This window comes from Protomyctophum bolini, assembly GCF_963924005.1.
Source record: "Protomyctophum bolini genome assembly, chromosome: 5".
In the NCBI taxonomy this organism is placed as follows: Eukaryota; Metazoa; Chordata; class Actinopteri; order Myctophiformes; family Myctophidae; genus Protomyctophum; species Protomyctophum bolini.
Window position 1 is genome coordinate 36,761,542 of NC_137866.1, and position 19,383 is coordinate 36,780,924.

The following is a 19,383-nucleotide window of genomic DNA, read 5'->3' on the forward strand; positions in this document are numbered from 1 at the left end:
TATTGTAACAATGGAATGCGGAAGTGCTCATTCTATCTCAATGGGATAGTTGCAATGTTTGGAACTATAGCCTATAGCACCCGCTTTCCGGCGAGATCAAAGCGTGTCGCCACTCTCTTACTAGATTACTCTGGATCAAGTCTGCTATGATCGGCCATGCTGCATGCATGTCCAATGCGCTTCAGTTCTCCCTCTCTATTCTGAGGGCTTGGCCTCCACCAGCTGATTGATTGTCGCATTGAACGCCCATGTGTGAGTGGCCCCTTAGACATCTTCCGTATGGAGAGTGGTTTGAATCTCGATTATTAAGACATAACACTTCTAGATTTTTTTTCTTAAGTTGTGATTTGATAATGATATATTTAGTGTATAGAGTCATTGCGGACAGTAACACAGATACAAGCACACACACGTGTAAATGACACTTCCTATTTGAGCTGCTTCACTCTAAACTGTCCTTCCTCTGCTCTAGTGACGCTGTTCAACTGTTCGGTGGGCCGCTCGGACTGTAGCCGCTGTCGCACGGCCGACCCCAAGTACGGCTGCGCGTGGTGTGGTGGAGCTTCCGGCTCTCCGCGCTGCGTCTACCAGGAGTCCTGCAGCGACCAGATCCAACACACCTGCCCTGCACCGGTCATCCACTTTGTAAGACTACCCCCTGCTGCTTGCTTTGAGGAAATAATAAATAAATAGTGGAATGACAGAGACTGTGTGTGCGTGCGTGCGTGCGTGTGTGTCAGAGAGAAGGAGATCCAACATACAGTAACCAATAACGAAAAAATTGATTATCTACGGATGTGCCGTTTCAGAACTTCACATGTCCTACCATGGCAATTCAGTAGATTGTCAGTGCATTGTCAGAAACAGAACATTGTCAGTGAGAAAGGGGGGCATTTGCGAAGGTCTGTATGTTCATTCTATTCAGATTCCCTGAATAGATAGAGTTCCTCTGCTGGACACTTCTTTTTGGTAGCAAAGCGGTAGAATTAGCCAGGCTAACCAGTGAATAAAAGAAAACTTTCAGTTGGAATGCCACATCTGTACATTGAAATTTCATTGAATCATTGTTTTTTCTCCTGGCTTATTTCCAACGTACGGTGTTCTCTGCATCCCAGATGGACCCGGTGTCTGGCCCGGTGGAAGGAGGTACGGTGGTGACTATCTCGGGCTCCAACCTGGGCCAGAGGGCTGAGGACATCCAGAACTCCGTCACAGTGGCTGGGGTGCCCTGTACTGTCATCCACAGCAGATACGAGGTCTCCTCACGGTGAGTCCTTCACACGGCACCACATGCACCCGTCCATAGGAAAGACTTCACATTGCCCATCCATGTCATTGTGGATCGATACAGAGCCTCGCCATTCACCAAAAGGGGCTCAGCTTTGTACCTCCATCCGACTGCTGAGTGCCTAGGTCGGGTGGAGGTGTAGAGTAGGTAAACACATGTACGTTATCTTGTCCATACATTCATTGTGTGTACTGTATATGCTCTACTGTAGGATTGTATGTGAGACCACAGGCAGTGGAGGGGAGAAGAGTGGACAGGCCTCGGTGAAGGTCAGAGGAGGTGGTCACGGACTGTCAGCACAAACCTTCAGCTTCCAGGTAACAACAACCATAACCATAGGTGCCCGGGTGGCGCAGTGCTTAAGTGCCTGCTCACCAACGCAGAGCTTGTGGGTTTGAATCCACCGAGGTGCTTCCGGCTTTTTGGCCAGTGTTTGTGGGAGGGAAGCTGGCCAGGGACGGTGTTAATTGTCACTGCATGTAATCCTAACGGCTGGGGCTGTGGTTAAAATATTTATTTATTAAACTGTTTTTTATGTTTTTTTTTGTTAAAATTGTTTTAATGTCTGGAATCATGTGATGAAGATGTATCTGTCATATCTTTCCTATAACATTCTGATTGGCTATGATTGACTTCCAAAGTGTGTGTGCCCACTGCCCAGGTTAGTAAACCCAGCATGGCGGAGCTCCAAGGAGTGCACTTTTCTAGTCTTCTCATTTTATGTCTCGCTTGCCACTGAATCACTGATTAGACCCTCCCTCTGTCCTTTGAGGTTCCATTTGTTTCCATTTGTACACTCTGAGTTGAATTAACACAGAAGACTTTTCACTGTAGATTGGGTGGGGTCCCAGAGATAAAACGTTTATGAAACTGGGGGGTCTTGAGAATCACTGCTCTATTCTTCTTCCTCCTCTTCCATCTCCCCTCCCCCCATCCCAAGGACCCTGTCCTGAGCAGCATATTTCCCAAGAAAGGGCCCAAGGCAGGGGGCTCGGCCCTCAGGATTAGGGGCCGGAGGCTGAGGACTGGTCAGCCCAGTGAGATCAGCGTGCTGATTGGAGGAGTGCCCTGTGTTGTGTGAGTGTCCCCGTGTGAATTGCATACTGTATCTCTCTGTTTACATGTTATGAACTTGAAATAACAATTGTGACACATGCACACACCATTTTGATTCCAGTGGATAGTTTTTCACCGGTATCTCTTATAATTTACATTATCGCTGTCAGCCAGAAACTTTCTATATCCAAGTGAAAATGGAAAATATTCCAAAGATTGGTAATTTTCTGTGCTTTTGTGTGACAAAGTATAACATTCTACTGATTTACTGATTTATGGGGATTCTTTTTTTTTTTTAATGGAAATGCAAGTTTTCTGTCCGACCACGACGATATGTGTCAAAGTTGTTTGTGTTACTCACTGTGTTATTGTGTTGTATCTTATTGGGTGTGTTCTGTGTCCAGTTCAGACATTCTGGACGAGCAGATCATTTGTCTGAGTGGAGCCAGCAACAAGACAGGAGAGCATGGCATCACGGTGCGGTTTGCTGGTGCAGAGCGACATCTACAGGGTGTGGTGTATCATTACACCCCAGACCCTAATATCACCGTGGCCACCCCGTCCAAAAGCTTCCTCAAGTGAGTGTCTTAAGCTATCTATATGATTATAAGGTGTACTGTTTTTATCATAGTAAAACATAAGTAGTCATTTATTTAAAATGAACATGCATACTAAAAAGAACATGCATGTGAAGGGAGCGGTGCTTTTTATCATGCTGCTGAAGATGATGATGATGCAGTGTTTCCCCTATATGCATTATTGTGTGGCGGGCCACCACACAATCATGACCAGCCACTACAGTATGATTTGTAGTAGGCTGCCACGAATAGACCCAAAAAAGACTGCAAAAGACTGCAACAGACCTCAAAAAGAGGCAAATAAAATTCACAAAAATGTTGCGCGCGCGTCCACAGGTCTGACGCATGCACGCATAGGAGGACTTTGCTATGTTTCACCAGTTTCAATTGAAACAGGCCTCCACCCTCAGGGGGTCTCTGAGCTCCGACTGACCACCAGGCGTCATTCAGCCCCCAAAATGTTAAAATGTTAAAAGTTAAAATGTGCAGCATTGGGAGGTAAATGGGAGACACTTTATTGTGAAGGGACGACAGGATGAGGAGAGGTGTTGTTTCTGCGCAATTGTCGATAGTAATGGCTGTGTGCGATATTTAACTGTCAAAAGTATGTGTCAATACGCCTGCATCAACAGAATAATTAAGTCATAAGTATAATGGGGGCATCATATTTGGCCTTAAAACGAGCCTCCAGATTTCTAAGGCCGCCCCTTTTGAACGCACACTGCACGAGCAATAGACACCCAAACACACAATGTCACATTGTTATTTGTATAAGAAACTAATAACAATGACTCTTAAGTAATAATTTTCCCTGTTTAAAGTACAACTTCTCTCTCTCTCTCTCTCTCCACCAGGGGGGGCAGAATCATCCGAGTTAAAGGCCACAACCTAGACGTGGTTCAGGAGCCTAAGATCAGAGTGACCCTCAGCCCCCCCGACACCCTCCCTCCCAGGAGGAAGAGGAGGAGGAGGAGGCGAGAGGGGGCACGCGGGGGGAGCGTTGGGGATGAGGCGGGCGTCTTGACGAGACGCAGGAGGATCGTTCCAGAGCCCGGCTGCCCAGAGGGAGCAATCTGTGACGTCCATTGGGTATGGAGGAGTGTATGTGATGGACGGACGGTTGGAGGTGTGCGGATAAATAGAAAGAGATGGATGGATGCATAAGTATCTTACACTTTATAGTCATACTCTCGAATCCATAGCCTCCTGGGGATCTTCATCTCGTATCTGCATACAGCAGTTAACAGGTCATCAAAAAACATTTTGGGGTGCGCGGAACGCACAGCCGTCATTATAATTGGGGGTTTCAAATAAAGAACCTAGCTGAGGATTCATCAGCAGAACATTGTTTGTGTCTCTCTAATTTGGTGACTGTCATTTAAATAGCAAAGCACCAGGTGCAGGTCCACCTAGCTCTTAAAGGGAATGGAATACCACACTGTAATTGATCTATTTTCATGTTTTGCCCAAAGCACTCCCATGACTAATTCAGAGATTAAATGAATCCAGATTATCTGCATCTAACTAGAATACCGGTAATTGGAGTCTAAATAGGGCCCAGACACGTTATTATGGATCCCACCACAGTTCTAGGCAAACCCTGCTGTGATTGGCCAGTAGTTGCTGTGATTGACAGTTCTCATTTTTGCAACTATGCCTAAACCTAACCCTAAACGCAAGCCTGCAGAATGGCGTGACGTAGAGGTACCACAAGAACAGTGCAAGGGGTACTATGATAGGAGCCAACCAATCATATCAATGCTCGAGGGGTACTATCCGGAAGAATTTGTCGATTCGTCGTGGCTTCAAAAGGCCACTGAGCAACTTCCATTGATATAACTAGAACTTCCATTCTAGTTATATTATAGCTCTATGCCTAAACCTAACCTCAGTAAAACTATGCCTGCCCGGGAGCCAATCAGACACATTGTAAGACACATTGGTCATAATCACGTCTTTTCCTTTTTTCCACTCTCATCTTCCCCAGTATGATTCTCGCTGCACGGTGAGCAGCTCGTCTCTCATCCTGTGTCCCACGCCCTCGGTGGGCCCTGAGGCCAGGAGGGCGAGGATCAAAGTTGACTTCCTGCTCGACAGCCTCCATTTTGACTTCAACGCCGTGGGAAACGAGGCCTTCAGCTACGAGCCCAACCCAGAGCTCTACCCCCTGAACCAGAACGACCCCGGCAAGCCCTACCACCACAAACCTGGCAGCATCATCTCCGTGGAGGTGTGTGGTGGATGATGGGACTGCAAAGTGCTGCTACGCTTTTTGCTGTAGGATCAAAGATTGATTGTCCATTATGGACATCATTTGACCACATGTTCTACCAACTTGCGACAAAATTTAACACTTTTCTGTTCTGCAAAGCATGCCATAGAGGCATTTTTGAAGTCTCCAGTACACCACACACCGGCTGATTTTGTAGTTTGGGGATAGGATTAGCTGTTTATATATTGAGCTTACAAATTATGACAAACGTTTGGGCCTCGCTCAGGGACACAGAGTGGACAAGACGGGGGGCAAACGGGTGACATTCTGATTCCCAGACTACTTTAACCACTTGGCTAAGGCAATAAGTGTAAATCTGCCATTACAGTGTTGGGATTTCAGAATGATGCACAGTTGCACACAGTACAATCATTGAGTCTTGATTTTAACTCAGTGAGTCAGAGAGAAGTCATTTGACCATTTTGCCCCCAACCAATAAAGGGAGAGAACCTGGACCTGGCGATCTACAAGGAGGAGGTGGTGGCTCTCATTGGGGAGGGGGTGTGTGCAGTGAAGACCCTGACCCACAACCACCTGTACTGTGAACCGCCGTCCCAGCAGCCCTCGGTGGTGGCCGGCAGGAAGCTGGAGGGAGTGGACAGCCTGCCTGAGTTCACCGTGAGTCCCAGCCTTTCTCACAGCCTACAGGACCGCATTCCAATAGTGCTCTTTTATGATGTCAATTCTGGGCTCAAATTCAAGCCTGGTTGTACAACTGGGCTCAACAACTCATCTAAAAAGAAGTGTCTAATTTTCAAAATCAAAAATCACACGCATGTGAAGTGAGGGGCGCTTGTATCATCGTACATCATCATGACGTAAAATAGACACAGTCTATTTGCTCAGACACTATGACTTAAAATTCTCCATTCATTGTCAATGGGAATGTTTGTGTAGGACAAAGTCTGTGAACATACACTAAAAGCTGGATATAGGAGGGGCTAGCGCCCCTCAAAAAGAAAGAAAGAAAAGAAAATGATTATAGTGAAATAATATAAGAGGCAAAAATTGTGAACATTCTACAAGCTGATATTTATCAGTGCAACCAACTAAATGTACTGTAATGCCTCAACTCCTACAATTCATGTGCTTGTCAGGGTGGGGGACTGGGGACTCAAATCTTATTATTTTGGGGGGCTGCGGCCTGAAAAGGTTGAGAAGCACTGCAGTAAGGCCCTCTGTGGTTGTCCCGTGCAGGTCCGGATGGGCAACCTGAACTTCTCCCTGGGCAGAGTGCAGTACGACAGCCAGGCTCTGTCCACCTTTCCCCTGGAGGCCCAGGTTGGCGTCGGGGTGGGAGCCTCTATAGTGGCCCTCATTGTTCTCATCATAGTACTTATTTACAGGTAAGCACAGCACGCCATATACATGGCTATGAGCTCTGATTCTGGGAAATAATGAGAACCATGACAACCTGGATGTCATGTCGGACCACACAGTAAAGCATATCAAGTGCAGTGCTGAATCAAGTTTTACTGGACATTATTTATGCTCCATATTTCACATTTCCCTAACCTCCTTTATGACACAAACAATGTTCTGCTGATGAAACTAATCTGCTTGTGAAGTGAAAGCATTAGTCCATCTACCGGAGCAGCATTAATGGGACCCCTTTTGCAACCAGATCTTATTTTAATGATGTTTGCGAGACTTTTCTGGGTTTTTTATGTGGGTAATATGTGTTTTTAGATATTTTAGTATTTCAAGTGTCTGTGATGTCATGGACACTGGTCTCACTTCCTTCCTGGACTACATGTTGTCAGAGTGTTAATACATATAAAGATGGTCGGTTGTAGCCACTAGAGGCAAAATGGTACACAAAAGGCGTAAGTGTCCCTTTAATACAGGAGATGACTTGAATGAATGACTGACCTGTACACTGTTGAAAGATGCAATGGAAATAAGCATGTCAATAATGTCAAAAAAGCAAGTTAAGCAACCTAGAGATGTGAATGTGAATACAGTAGATGAGTGTTTCAACCCAAGCTTGTGTTGGCCTTTTCAGCACCCTCTGGTGGACATAATGTGCAGGCATGATATACTGTATCTATCAGGGTTTTACAGGATCCCCAAATAGCCATAGCCCCTACTGCGAAATGGTGAAAGAAAGAAAAGAAGAGACGAAGGAAAGTAATTTCCCTCTCCTTTCTGTTGGTCCCCTGCTGGGGATTGTGGCCCCACTTTGCAAACGATCTATAATGACAGACAGGCTGCAATGAAAATCACCCCTCTGTGTGTAGATAAATGCATTACATACATACATACATTTAGATTTATGAAAATAGTCAAATGTATATGCACACACGCACGCACACAACTAAAACAAATATAGTCACCAGCTTCCTGTCGTGGGTTCTATGTCACTAACGGTTTGATTGTAAGCAAAAGCAAAGCATAACTCTGGTCACTTCCCTCAAGTTCCCTGACCCCATGTCTGTCTCTCTGTATGTCGGTCGGTCAGGAGGAAGAGCAAACAGGCAATGAGAGACTACAAGAAAGTCCAAATCCAGCTGGAGAACCTAGAGACCAGTGTCAGAGACCGGTGCAAGAAGGAGTTCACAGGTATAGTATAGTCTGAAGTTAACACAGCATTTAGAAGGAGTTCACAGGTATAGTATAGTCTGAAGTTAACACAGCGTTTAGAAGGAGTTTACAGGTATAGTATAGTCTGAAGTTAACACAGTGTTTAGAAGGAGTTTACAGGTATAGTATAGTCTGAAGTTAACACAGTGTTTAGAAGGAGTTTACAGGTATAGTATAGTTTTAGAGTTTACAGGTATAGTATAGTCTTAGAGTTTACAGGTATAGCATAGTCTTAGAGTTTACAGGTATAGTATAGTCTGAAGTTAACACAGCGTTTAGAAGGAATTTACAGGTATAGTATAGTCTGAAGTTAACACAGCGTTTAGAAGGAGTTTACAAGTATAGTATAGTCTTAGAGTTTACAGGTTTTTACAAAAAAAAATCCTGTAATGATTGATTGATATAATTAATAATAGACCCGGGTACTCAGGAAGGGGAAAGCTATTACTAGGGACAACACACACCCGTTACACAGCCAATACCATCTTTTACCATCAGGGCGACGGTATATGGTACCTTCCCTGCAGGCTAGGGCCTCAAGATCGTTTGTTCCCATAAGTATAGGACTTATGAACAAGCAGGCCCCATCTCAGTTCCATGCATAAAGTGTTATGTGATGCCTCTTCTGTTGGCACTGTTTCTTTATTGTCTATGTACTGTGTGATCTGTTTGTTTGCATGTTTTATGTATATCCTGATGACTGCTGTGCACAAAACAAATTTCCGAAAGGACAAATAAAGTATCTATCTATCTATCTATCTAATAAGCATTATACTATATATTATTATAGATTTATTGTTTTTATTATGGCTACTGGCTAGTGTTTTTATAAGACTTACGTTTTTATGGCTGGCAACACAAGAGAAAAAAACATACGTAATCGAAGAATTGTGATCTTCCATCCCTTATATATCCCTATATATATACTGTGTATATGATTTCTTACATACTACTTCTCAAAGTGGGGTCCAGGGACCCTCAGGGTTCCTTGAGTGGGTTCCAAATGGGCCCTGACAGGTCTGTGACTCTTTGAAATGTAATAAAGTTTGAGAAACAGTAGTAATGCACAGTATTGTTAGGCTGCAATATAGCTGAAGTTTCTCCCTCTTTCCTGTTCTCTCTCTCCTCCTATCCATCTGTTGTCCTCCTCCAGACCTGATGACAGAGATGATGGACATGTCCAGTGACCTGGTGGGCTCAGGAATCCCCTTCCTGGACTACAAGGCGTACGCCGAGCGCATCTTCTTCCCCGGCCACCGGGACTCGCCACTGAGACGAGACCTGGACGTGCCAGAGAGTCGCCGTCAGACGGTGGAACAGGGACTCATTCAACTGTCCAACCTCCTCAACAGTAAACTCTTCCTCACCAAGGTCAGTGCGGGTTAACAGCTTGAACATCCCAAAAACAAAATCCTGTTTTTGTGCGGTTAATGGGTTTTTGCAGCTTGCCTATGAAAACTCTGGTAGTTTTTTGCAATTTCTCTAAAGCAATATTATGGATTTTCTTTGTGCACAATATAAAATGAAGAGGTTCTCTCTGCTGATTGGATGAAATTGGTGACCACCAATGAGGGCAACCCTGTTACTGTACAAATACTATATAGCAATGATTACTATCAGAATATAAGGCTTTAACCTTTTAACTAAAAACATTGTATTTAACCAAAATATATCACAGCACCTTTTTACTAACTGACAACTGATAGCAAATTCAACTGCGCCTATATATATATCGATGTGGGTCTACCTCTCTGGTCTTTCTCTGCAGTTCATTCACACTCTGGAGGTACAGAGGACCTTCTCTCCCCGGGACAGGGCCTACGTGGCCTCGCTGCTGACCGTTGCCTTACACGGCAAACTGGAATACTTCACAGACATCCTGAAAACTCTGCTCAACGACCTTGTGGAGCAGTACGTCGCCAAGAACCCCAAACTGATGCTGCGGAGGTGAACAGAAATATTAGCTTATCGTTTATTATCTTTTGGTACCAGATTCTTCGAGGCACTGCACTATTGTGTGACAGATTTGATCCATTCACAGGCATGTGTGTGTGTGTGTGTGTGTGTGTGTGTGTGTGTGTGTGTGTGTGTGTGTGTGTTTTTTTTTTTTTTTCTTCTCAGAACTGAATCTGTGGTTGAGAAGCTCCTGACCAACTGGATGTCTATTTGTCTGTACACCTTTCTGAGGGTACGTTCAAAGTGTCCCCATAATGTCATCACTACATTTAGCAAAACAGCAAATACTGTGCCTGCTTGTTTCATTTCACCAATTGTAATATGAATTATTGACATACAGCATACAGTGTTTGTTTATTTATATTTTGACTGCCACAGCACAGATACAGTATAGACATAGTCATATAGTCAGAGAAATACTACTTTTATTTTCAAATATGTATTCTAACCTCCACAATGGTTTATAAAATGCAGTACTTAAAGACACCATGACTAGCAGTCATGCCATTTGATTCCGCATATCTATTGTGTTTCCTGTCAAATGTATTGACATAATCTACAGTATGTGTGTGCGTGCGTGTGTGCGTGCAGGAATCAGCAGGCGAGTCGTTCTACATGTTGTTCAGAGCCATCAAACACCAGGTAGACAAGGGACCTGTTGATGCTGTGACTGGGAAGGCCAAGTACACACTCAATGACAACCGCCTGCTACGAGAGGATATCGAGTACCGCACACTGGTCAGAACATGCACACACACACACACACACACACACACACACACACACGCACATGCACACACACATGCACACACACACACACACACACACACACACACACACACACACACACACACACACATTTGAATTATTTTATTTGGTCCACACTTTAAAAGGAAAATGCATACAAGGACAAAAAACATAATGGGTGCAGTTATGTTACAATCACAAGCCTATGACACATGTTTGGAATCATGATACAACAAGAATGTCACTCAGCAGCGTCTCTGATAGCCATATTCGTTCACACGACGGTGCTCAGGACTAGGCTTAGTCTCATATGGTGGCATAGACAGTACAACAGAGACAGTACAACACCTCGCAAGTCCTTCTGCCTCATCCTCTGGACACTCCAAGCTGTCAAGAGTTCGAAACGCTCCCACAACTATCTGTGGACATGTCCCAGGCTGGAGGGAAGTTGCCGACTCACCGGGTTTCTCCCGGTGACGCTGCACACTCCGGTCCACAGCCGCTCTCATGGGCCTGGAAGTCCACACACCGCTGCCCCGATGGTGGACCGACACACCGCGGGGAAGTCACCGGGTCCACTGCCTCTACTCCCGGCACCTGTTAGTGTTCACGGGAGGGACCAACAGGCAGCGTGGTCGCCGGTAGTAGACTACGTCGCTGGGTACATCTTGACGTGATATCCTGACACACAGCCACCGCCACAGGAGTTGCAAAAGTTCCAAAAGCTGTACACTACATTAACGATCGTAGTTAGAACGGGTGCGGTTGTTAGATGTTAAAGAACAAGCAAAGTTGGCGTCCACCGGCGTTTCCACCGTGCCGCCATTGCTGCGCGTGCACACACACACACACACACACACTGTATGACTGTATGAGGCCTGGCCGGGTCGTACCAAATTCTATTAAAATGGTACCCAATGCTTCCCTGCTTGGCACTCAGCATCAAGGGTTGGATTGGGGGTCCCTGGCCTGCGACATACTAGCGTCATGTCCAGTTGGTGTACATCAAGGCTGGGTTGTTCCTCAAGTCGCCTCACGCTGCAGAAACATGAGGTAGACGCCTGCCCTATGGGCCACATGGCTCGGCAAGGCTCACCTACTTCCTCTTGTCCTCTCTTCTGCCCCACCAGACATTGAATGTCCTGATGCCAACTGTAGGGGGCACTGGAGTTACTGGCCCCCAGACGTTGCCCGCCAAGGTCCTGGACTGTGACACCATCACCCAGGTGAAGGAGAAGCTACTGGAACAAACGTCCAAGGGAACCACCTTCTCCCAGCGGCCGCACGCCGACTCACTGCACCTTGGTGAGTATAAATTCATTGTCACATTGAATAATAAAAAATATATTATAATACATCCACAGAGAATTTAAAAACCTGCTGTGGAATAAAGGTATTATGTATTCCCCCGCCAAGAACAATATTCTAATTTCTGCCTCTGTAACCTGATAGGCTACGATTACAACAGACTGTGTTTGCAGGGAACGCAGGTTGTGCACACCACCTTTTTGCAGCCTACAAAACGGAGACAATGTTGTTGTTGTTGTTGTTTTTGAATGATTTGTTTTTGGCTTGTCTGCCTTTATTGATAGATACAAGTGAAGATTGACAGGAAAGAGCGATAGAGAGACGGCGGGAGACATGCAGCAGGCTCTGTCAGACCAGAGCCTACTGTATATGTGGCATGCGCCTGGACCACTACAAGCTCATAGTGAACTACGAGCTTGTACAGTAGATCTGCTATTTCTTTTTAATCGTGAAAATGTGGCGCAAATCTTTGAATATATATTCTTTCAGAGTGAACGTTTTTAACTCAAATCTTTGCTTCTGGGCGGTCCCTGGAACAACATATTTTGGGGTTAGGCAGCCAATTACAGCCAAGGCAGCCAATTACATATATTTTTGGGGGTCCTTGACATGAGAATGAAGTTTTTTTTAAAGGAAACTGTCAGGATTTAGAAGGCATTCGTAGCATCATCCTTGGGTCTAAATGGGTTAAACCACATGATTTGCTGCTTTACAGACTTATAAATCTAGGGAATCTGTTGTAATTGTGGGAGAATGTTTAACTTGTAGATTGATCTTTATGGTTGAATGTGACATCTTTTGCCCCTAGAGTGGCGTGCGGGTGTCGCTGGTCACCTGATCCTGTCAGACGAGGACCTGACGTCAGTCGTACAAGGAAACTGGAAACGCCTCAACACACTGCAGCACTATAAGGTCTTTCTCACTCACTCACACACACACACACACACACACACACACACACACACACACACACACACACACACACACACACACACAATTCAATTCAATTCAAAGGGCTTTATTGGCATGAGAAAACATACGTTTACATTGCCAAAGCAGAAAGAACAATACACACACAACACACACAAGCTGCTGACACAACGTGTGACTTCTCCACAACCTGAATATTTTCCTAATTGTAAGCCTAACTCCCCAAATCATATCCACCCTTTTCTCTTGTGAGGACTAAGAATGGTCCTCGCAATGTCTATTTATCTAATTCTGCTATACTTGTGGGGTCCTCAAGTAGTGTAATACAAGTAGCCTACACACACACATGCACACACAGAACAAGTGACTACCATGAGCCAATTATACCAGCCTTCTACATGGGAAATTAATTGTGATTCCCAAACTGGTGGGCCATGAGGGTATTGCAATTGGAGTGGACCCCCAAAAATTGGCAAAACACTAAGATTTTAAAGATAATACAATAATAATACATAATAATAATACATTCATATAAAATATTTACTGTAAAATTAATGGTATTTTTTCTTTAAATCCTTTACAAAATATTTGTCATTGTGGTGCCAATAAAGCGTAGTAGTGTAGTATGTTATTTTCATCTAAACAAGCCGTAGCACCATCTGTTGATTGACCATTCAAATGAACATGCTCTGAAACTGAGAATACACATGCATGCACGGTCAGCCAAATGCCTGCCGTGGTCAGATGGGTGGGTCGCGAACACATTTTCAAGTGGACCCTCTTCCATAAAATGTTGGGGACCGTCCGCTGGTATAGAGTGTTGATGCATGCAGAATTTGTGTTCAAAGCCACGTTCTCACGTTCTCACGTTCTGTGCAGGTCCCTGATGGAGCCACCGTCACCCTGGTCCCCAGGAACACCAAACACCGTCACCACGAGAGTCAGGACTACATACCTGGAGAGAGTGAGTCTTAATTAAAGTAGCATTCAGTGATTTGGGTGATTTGGAAAACCCCTCTGTCCACCCGGTAAAAAGATGTGCACATGCACGCACTGCAGTGGGGGGACACCATAGAGTATATATGAATAGAGAAGGCACCCAGAGGAAACCCTGAGGGGAAATGGACATAGTGGCCAAATGAAGGTATTGCAGCCTGGCCCCAAACACATGAACGTGCTGGTCCGTTGACTATCATTGTGCACGTTCATGATGGCAGCACGCTCGTTCGTGTTCGTGCACGTTCAACGGCAGGGCGTTCATGTGTTTGGGGCCAATCCATCCCAGAATGCTCTCTGTTCCTACCCGGAAGGAGTATCGCCTCATGCGCTTTTGAGCAACTTAATGCAAGTGGATGGAAGCAGAACTCGGGTGCCCTCTCTATTCATATATACTCTAAGGGGGACACGCGACAGGCCAACAGCATGCACACCAAGGCCCACCCCCGCTCGATCATGATTGGAGGAAGGCCCCTTTCTATCCTGATTGGATGAAGGCTGAGCCATCTAGCCAAAAACGAAACCTGAGGTTTTTTGGGGCCTGGGAGGAACTCCTTAAATGTTCAGCACAATCTACAGTAGGGAGGATTATAAAATAAAATAAAAATTGAATTAAGTGAAATCACTGAATATACCTTTAAAGGAGAATTCCATACTAAAACGCTTTCTTACCTTTCTTTGTAGTTGTTACGTCCCCACCAAACAGTTTAGTGTTATTTTGAGCAAAAGCTCCTTATTGGCTATTTCCCCTACCATAAGCCCTAAATGAATTGCATTGAATTGAATGGGAATTGAATGGGGCTATGGGGTGTTGTGCTAATTCGCTTATTTCCATCGCTCAAAATTATAATTTCTTTGTATATATCCTCTCTTCATAATGTAAATAATATCCCGTAACAAGTACAAAGAAAGGTAAGAAAGATAAGAAAGCATTCTAGCATGGAATTCTCCTTTAAGGCACTTTGTGTGGCTTGCATGAACCCTTTTCATATTATTATGATTGTTATGATTACTATTATTATTGTTGTTAACACAGGTGCTTTACAGTATTCAGAAATACAATGTATTTACACATTATTTGAAGAGAGCCTAAATAACCAGCAGAGGTCACTGTTGGACCTTGTATTTCTTCAAAGTTGGAGAAGGTAATGTGTGTAGTACTGTGCATGCACTCACTGTGCAATAGAAATATTCTTGTAGAAGCAGTCCAAGTGCCGGTTTCTAAATGAGAATGGCCAATTTACTGAATTGAACTCTCTAATGGGATCGATTATATTGTGATTAAAATATATATCTAATAAAATAAGCATGAATCACTTCAGTATCAATTCAAATGAAAAAGGATTCACACAAAACAAATCTCTATTTCTCTGTGGCTTCTCAATTAACCAAAGTCTTATTTCATTGCAAGAACATTTAAAGGAAATGTGACTTTATTGACGTGTGTCTGAGTATATCATAAAGGAGTATATTGACCCAGGCTGTGTGTCTACTCTCGGCCCTCAGAGACGCCCATGTTGGATGACGGGGAGGAGGGCGGCGTGAGGCTGTGGCACCTGGTGAAGGCCAACGAGGAGGCGGAGCTTCCTAAACACAGGAGAGGCAGCGTGAGGGAGAGAGGAGGAGAGAGAGCCAAGGCCATCCCTGAAATCTACCTCACACGACTGCTCTCCATGAAGGTCTGCGAGACCAGTCATCCTCAAACTTTGTCATTTCCTTGAAACTGGTTCCCAATCTTTTTAGCCATGACCCAATAAAGAGATTAGATGTTTTCCCGGGACTAGTGAAAATAGCAGATCTAAAAGCTCACAACGTGACCCCGTTATGAGCTTGTAGATCGGCAATTTTCAATACTTCTGAAATATGTTTTCTTTTTTATGGAATTTCTTAGATTCTTTTGGTTTATTTCTTCATAAAATTACTGAAAATAAATCATAATGTAGATTTTTAATTCATGAACATTTTAGATTTTTTTTGGGATATGTTTATTGAAAACGTTTTGAAGACAAAATGTGGGAAACAAAGAATAAAGGGATGCATAAAAATGTGTCTGCGACCCACAAATAGGCCCCGACCCAGAGTTTGGGCATGTCATCATGGGGCTCAGTGGCTCACAACATGTGGCTAACCTCGCGTCACCAGGCTTTCCACCTCGGAGGAAAGCCTGGTCTGTGTGTGAACCGGTCTGGAGCGGATGATATTGTTACCTCATGTTGTCGTCATCAGGCAGTTTGAATCACCCGGAACTTCCTTTTCCCTCAAATCAGAAGAATATTATAATACAATAATGTCACTATAATACAATAATCATGGAACTATCACTCTCTTTCTATTCATACTATTTTTTGGTGCGATGTTGTCTCGTAGGGGACACTCCAGAAGTTTGTGGACGATCTGTTCACAGCCATCCTCAGCACCAGCCGTCCCGTTCCTCTGGCCGTCAAGTACTTCTTTGACATGTTGGACGAGCAGGCCCTGCAGCACAACATCACCGACCCCGAGACCATTCACATCTGGAAGACCAACAGGTAACACTGCAAAATATGAATTACTTTAACCAAGTACGTTTAATTAAAAATGTTGCACTCTCAGGTAGTGCTGCACAATTAATACAAAAAAAGGTTTAAGTCAAGCACGTTGATGTTGTTTGTTTAACCCTGTAAGACCCAGCGTTGCTTTTCGGTAACATTTTTATTTTAATTATTATTATTTTTTTCTGTTCTTTAAGCCACAGTAGTTGGCTCCAGGTGCCACATTTTAATGTAGTAATGTTCAGCAACAACATTGTCTAAAGACAATAAATATTTTCATGAAAATGATCTCAATTCTTGTGGAGGAAAATCGAGATTCACATTTGAGCAAGAATGGTGCAGCACTAGCTCTCTCAGGGTTGACACATGGATCCTGCCGTATACTGTAAACTGACCACTGGCAGAATAATGAGAAGCGATCCTTGCCTGGTGAACTCATTCTAATGGATGTGTTAGTGTTTCCTCTGCGGGGACCATGCAGTCTTCCACTGTGAATGAATTGTAACGGGTGTGTTTCCTCTGCGGGGACCAGTCTTCCACTGCGATTCTGGATCAACATCCTGAAGAATCCCCAGTTCATCTTTGACATCCAGGCCTCGGACCACGTGGACGCTGTGCTGTCCGTCATCGCCCAGACCTTCATGGACTCCTGCACCATCGCTGACCACAAACTAGGACGGGTGAGCTTCACCACGCCAAAGCTTGATTTATGCGTTGTCTTACAATGGCATAGAAATGCTTTGTCTTACAATGGCATAGAAATTCAATTAAGCACAATGCTACGGTTGCAAAGTGCAAATGCAGGGGACGTGTGTGTGTGTGTGTGTGTGTGTGTGTGTGTGTGTGTGGTTTACATTATAGATAAATATAGCAGTCCTGTAAATGGTAAATAAATGGTGCATTTTATATAGCGCCTTCTGCCTTTCAGGGGTTCTCAAACAAAGTCCTCCCAAACAAATGTAAATGCATCAGATTATCCACACCTCAGTAAACCATCCCCACAGTCCAGTCATGTCAGGATCCTGCACAGGCGCGCAGCCCCAACCCTCTCTCTGGTCCCAGACACTCCCCGCCGAGTATAAACGCTATACCTGCGTCGTCGCAAGCCGCTAACCAAATTTCCCATCTGCCTCTCCTCTGCAGGACTCGCCTATCAACAAGTTGCTGTACGCCCGAGACATCCCTCGCTACAAGCAGATGGTGGAAAGGTGAGAATATGCCAGCCGGTCGCCCCACTGACCCCGGGAATATAAACTACCCTCGGCAGAAGAGGGAGAGAGAGGGAGAGAGACTAAAGAGAGGCCTGGGACAATCTGTTGGTGACAGAGACGGGGCAGACTTTACCCTGGGAGGAATCCACGCATGGCTGCTTTGAGAGCAGACCGTGCCATGCACACAATGTCTTCCTCTGCTGATTAAGCCCTGCTGACTTCACCATTACACAATGAGACAGATGGAGGTGGTTATATAGCATAATAGAGCAATGATTCCCAACATGTAGGCCTTGAGGATATTGCAAGTGGCCCCCAAGATTGATCATTAAAATAAGCATGCTTTGAAAATGCATATGTATGGCTCACCCATCTGACACACGGCATATTTTTAGATTTTGTGCGCCGAAAATAGCCAATCTACAAGCTCATGTGAAGCATCACGACACATATTATTTGTCCCTTTGTTTGTTTTCCACCTATCTGGCACTGGCATTACTTTCCTTCACGCTTCATGCACGCTGGGCAAGACCTACACTGTAGGTCTTGCAGAAGTTGCTGGATTTGCGGGAAGTTTCAGGATTTTGGCAGAAGTATACCGCTCAAGGAAATGACGTCGCTTTACAAATCTGCTTACATCTCCGTGAATGAAACAAGTGTTGTGATTGGTCGTGGTCGAAAATATATCGTATCCGGGAGAAATACATCTGACGGATGCCTTATGACGGTTGTGACCAGGCTTTTCTCTTCACAGATGAGTAAGTCTGGGACAGAGTCTACGTTTCATGTACGTATGTTCTATCTCTTTCCCTCCCACTTTCCCCGATGTCTATCTGTCTGTCTGTCTGCCTCTCTCTCTGTCTCTCTCTGTAGGTACTATGCAGACATCCGTCAGACCATCTCCGCCAGCGACCAGGAAATGAACTCGGCTCTCGCTGAGCTCTCCCGGGTACGTTGCTCGATTGTCCCCCGCACTCATGTTGTGGTTGGAGCCACTTTAGATTTACAACCCATCGTAAGAGCAAACATCTGGCATCTGTGATGAAAAAGGAATGTCCTTATTGAGGGTCAGGGGAATAAAAGAGTTCCTTTGGGACCAAAGTGACAGAGTTTCAAGGAACCAACATGAATCCACTCTCTATAACAAGGCAGGCGAGTCAAGACAAGTGGATGTTTTAGCTGGTCATTAGCCAAAGCACACTACCGGGGTGGACAGCAACTAAGTAGTAACTACTGTAGGCTACACTAAGTACTCTCATTACATTAATAACTTTTTGATGTAGCTTTCTGAATACAGTCAGTAAATCTACTTCCACTTGGCGGACTGACAGGACTAATCTGCAACGCAAGGCACTGACCACCCAACTGGTCCGGTGGAACTGCTCAGTGGCCAACAGTATAAGGCTGTGTTTGTACTGCTCCTAGGTTTTAATGAGTGAGTGTCTGTGACTCTGTGTGAACGTGAAGCAGGGTGTTGGGCAGAGCCAACCTCATCAGGGTAAATAAATGTAAGTGTGTGTGTGTGTGTGTGTGTGTGTGTGTGTGTGTGTGTGTGTGTGTGTGTGTGTGTGTGTGTGTGTGTGTGTGTGTGTGTGTGTGTGTGTGTGTGTAGAATTATGCTGGAGAGGTGAACTATCTTGTGGCCCTACATGAGTTGTACAAGTACATCAACAAATACTATGATCAGGTAAGTCTAATTCAGACTTCCCACGTGTTCTAGTGTAACCTGTATGATTGTATAATAATAATATACCAGCTGAAACATTGTTCTAAAACAACAACAATTTAGTGTATGTTTTAAAGTTTCAGATTCTGATTAAGGGAAAAGTTAAAATATCTAAACTTAAATGTACAACATATCATGTGTGAAAAATTATAATATTTTTTGTCATACTGTATACATTTTTGATATGATCTTTGTTTGGAA

At 44.5% G+C, this 19,383-nt stretch overlaps 1 protein-coding gene across 2 annotated transcripts in view; it reads left to right on the top strand.

Annotated features, from left to right (window-relative positions):
- plxnb1a (plexin b1a) overlaps positions 1-19,383 on the top strand; it is an 82,666-nt gene that overhangs the window by 61,730 nt on the left and 1,553 nt on the right. For both annotated transcript variants that reach the window (XM_080764345.1, XM_080764346.1), the window contains exons 17-39: positions 473-645; positions 1,116-1,267; positions 1,500-1,605; positions 2,229-2,365; positions 2,749-2,922; positions 3,777-4,011; positions 4,910-5,152; positions 5,636-5,812; positions 6,392-6,540; positions 7,656-7,756; positions 8,931-9,148; positions 9,546-9,724; positions 9,899-9,965; positions 10,325-10,471; positions 11,611-11,785; positions 12,597-12,700; positions 13,598-13,682; positions 15,221-15,393; positions 16,082-16,242; positions 16,778-16,925; positions 17,389-17,453; positions 18,330-18,405; positions 19,069-19,143. In XM_080764345.1, the coding sequence (XP_080620471.1) occupies positions 473-645; positions 1,116-1,267; positions 1,500-1,605; positions 2,229-2,365; positions 2,749-2,922; positions 3,777-4,011; positions 4,910-5,152; positions 5,636-5,812; positions 6,392-6,540; positions 7,656-7,756; positions 8,931-9,148; positions 9,546-9,724; positions 9,899-9,965; positions 10,325-10,471; positions 11,611-11,785; positions 12,597-12,700; positions 13,598-13,682; positions 15,221-15,393; positions 16,082-16,242; positions 16,778-16,925; positions 17,389-17,453; positions 18,330-18,405; positions 19,069-19,143 (3,320 nt within the window). The remainder of the gene's footprint in view (positions 1-472; positions 646-1,115; positions 1,268-1,499; positions 1,606-2,228; positions 2,366-2,748; positions 2,923-3,776; positions 4,012-4,909; positions 5,153-5,635; positions 5,813-6,391; positions 6,541-7,655; positions 7,757-8,930; positions 9,149-9,545; positions 9,725-9,898; positions 9,966-10,324; positions 10,472-11,610; positions 11,786-12,596; positions 12,701-13,597; positions 13,683-15,220; positions 15,394-16,081; positions 16,243-16,777; positions 16,926-17,388; positions 17,454-18,329; positions 18,406-19,068; positions 19,144-19,383) is intronic.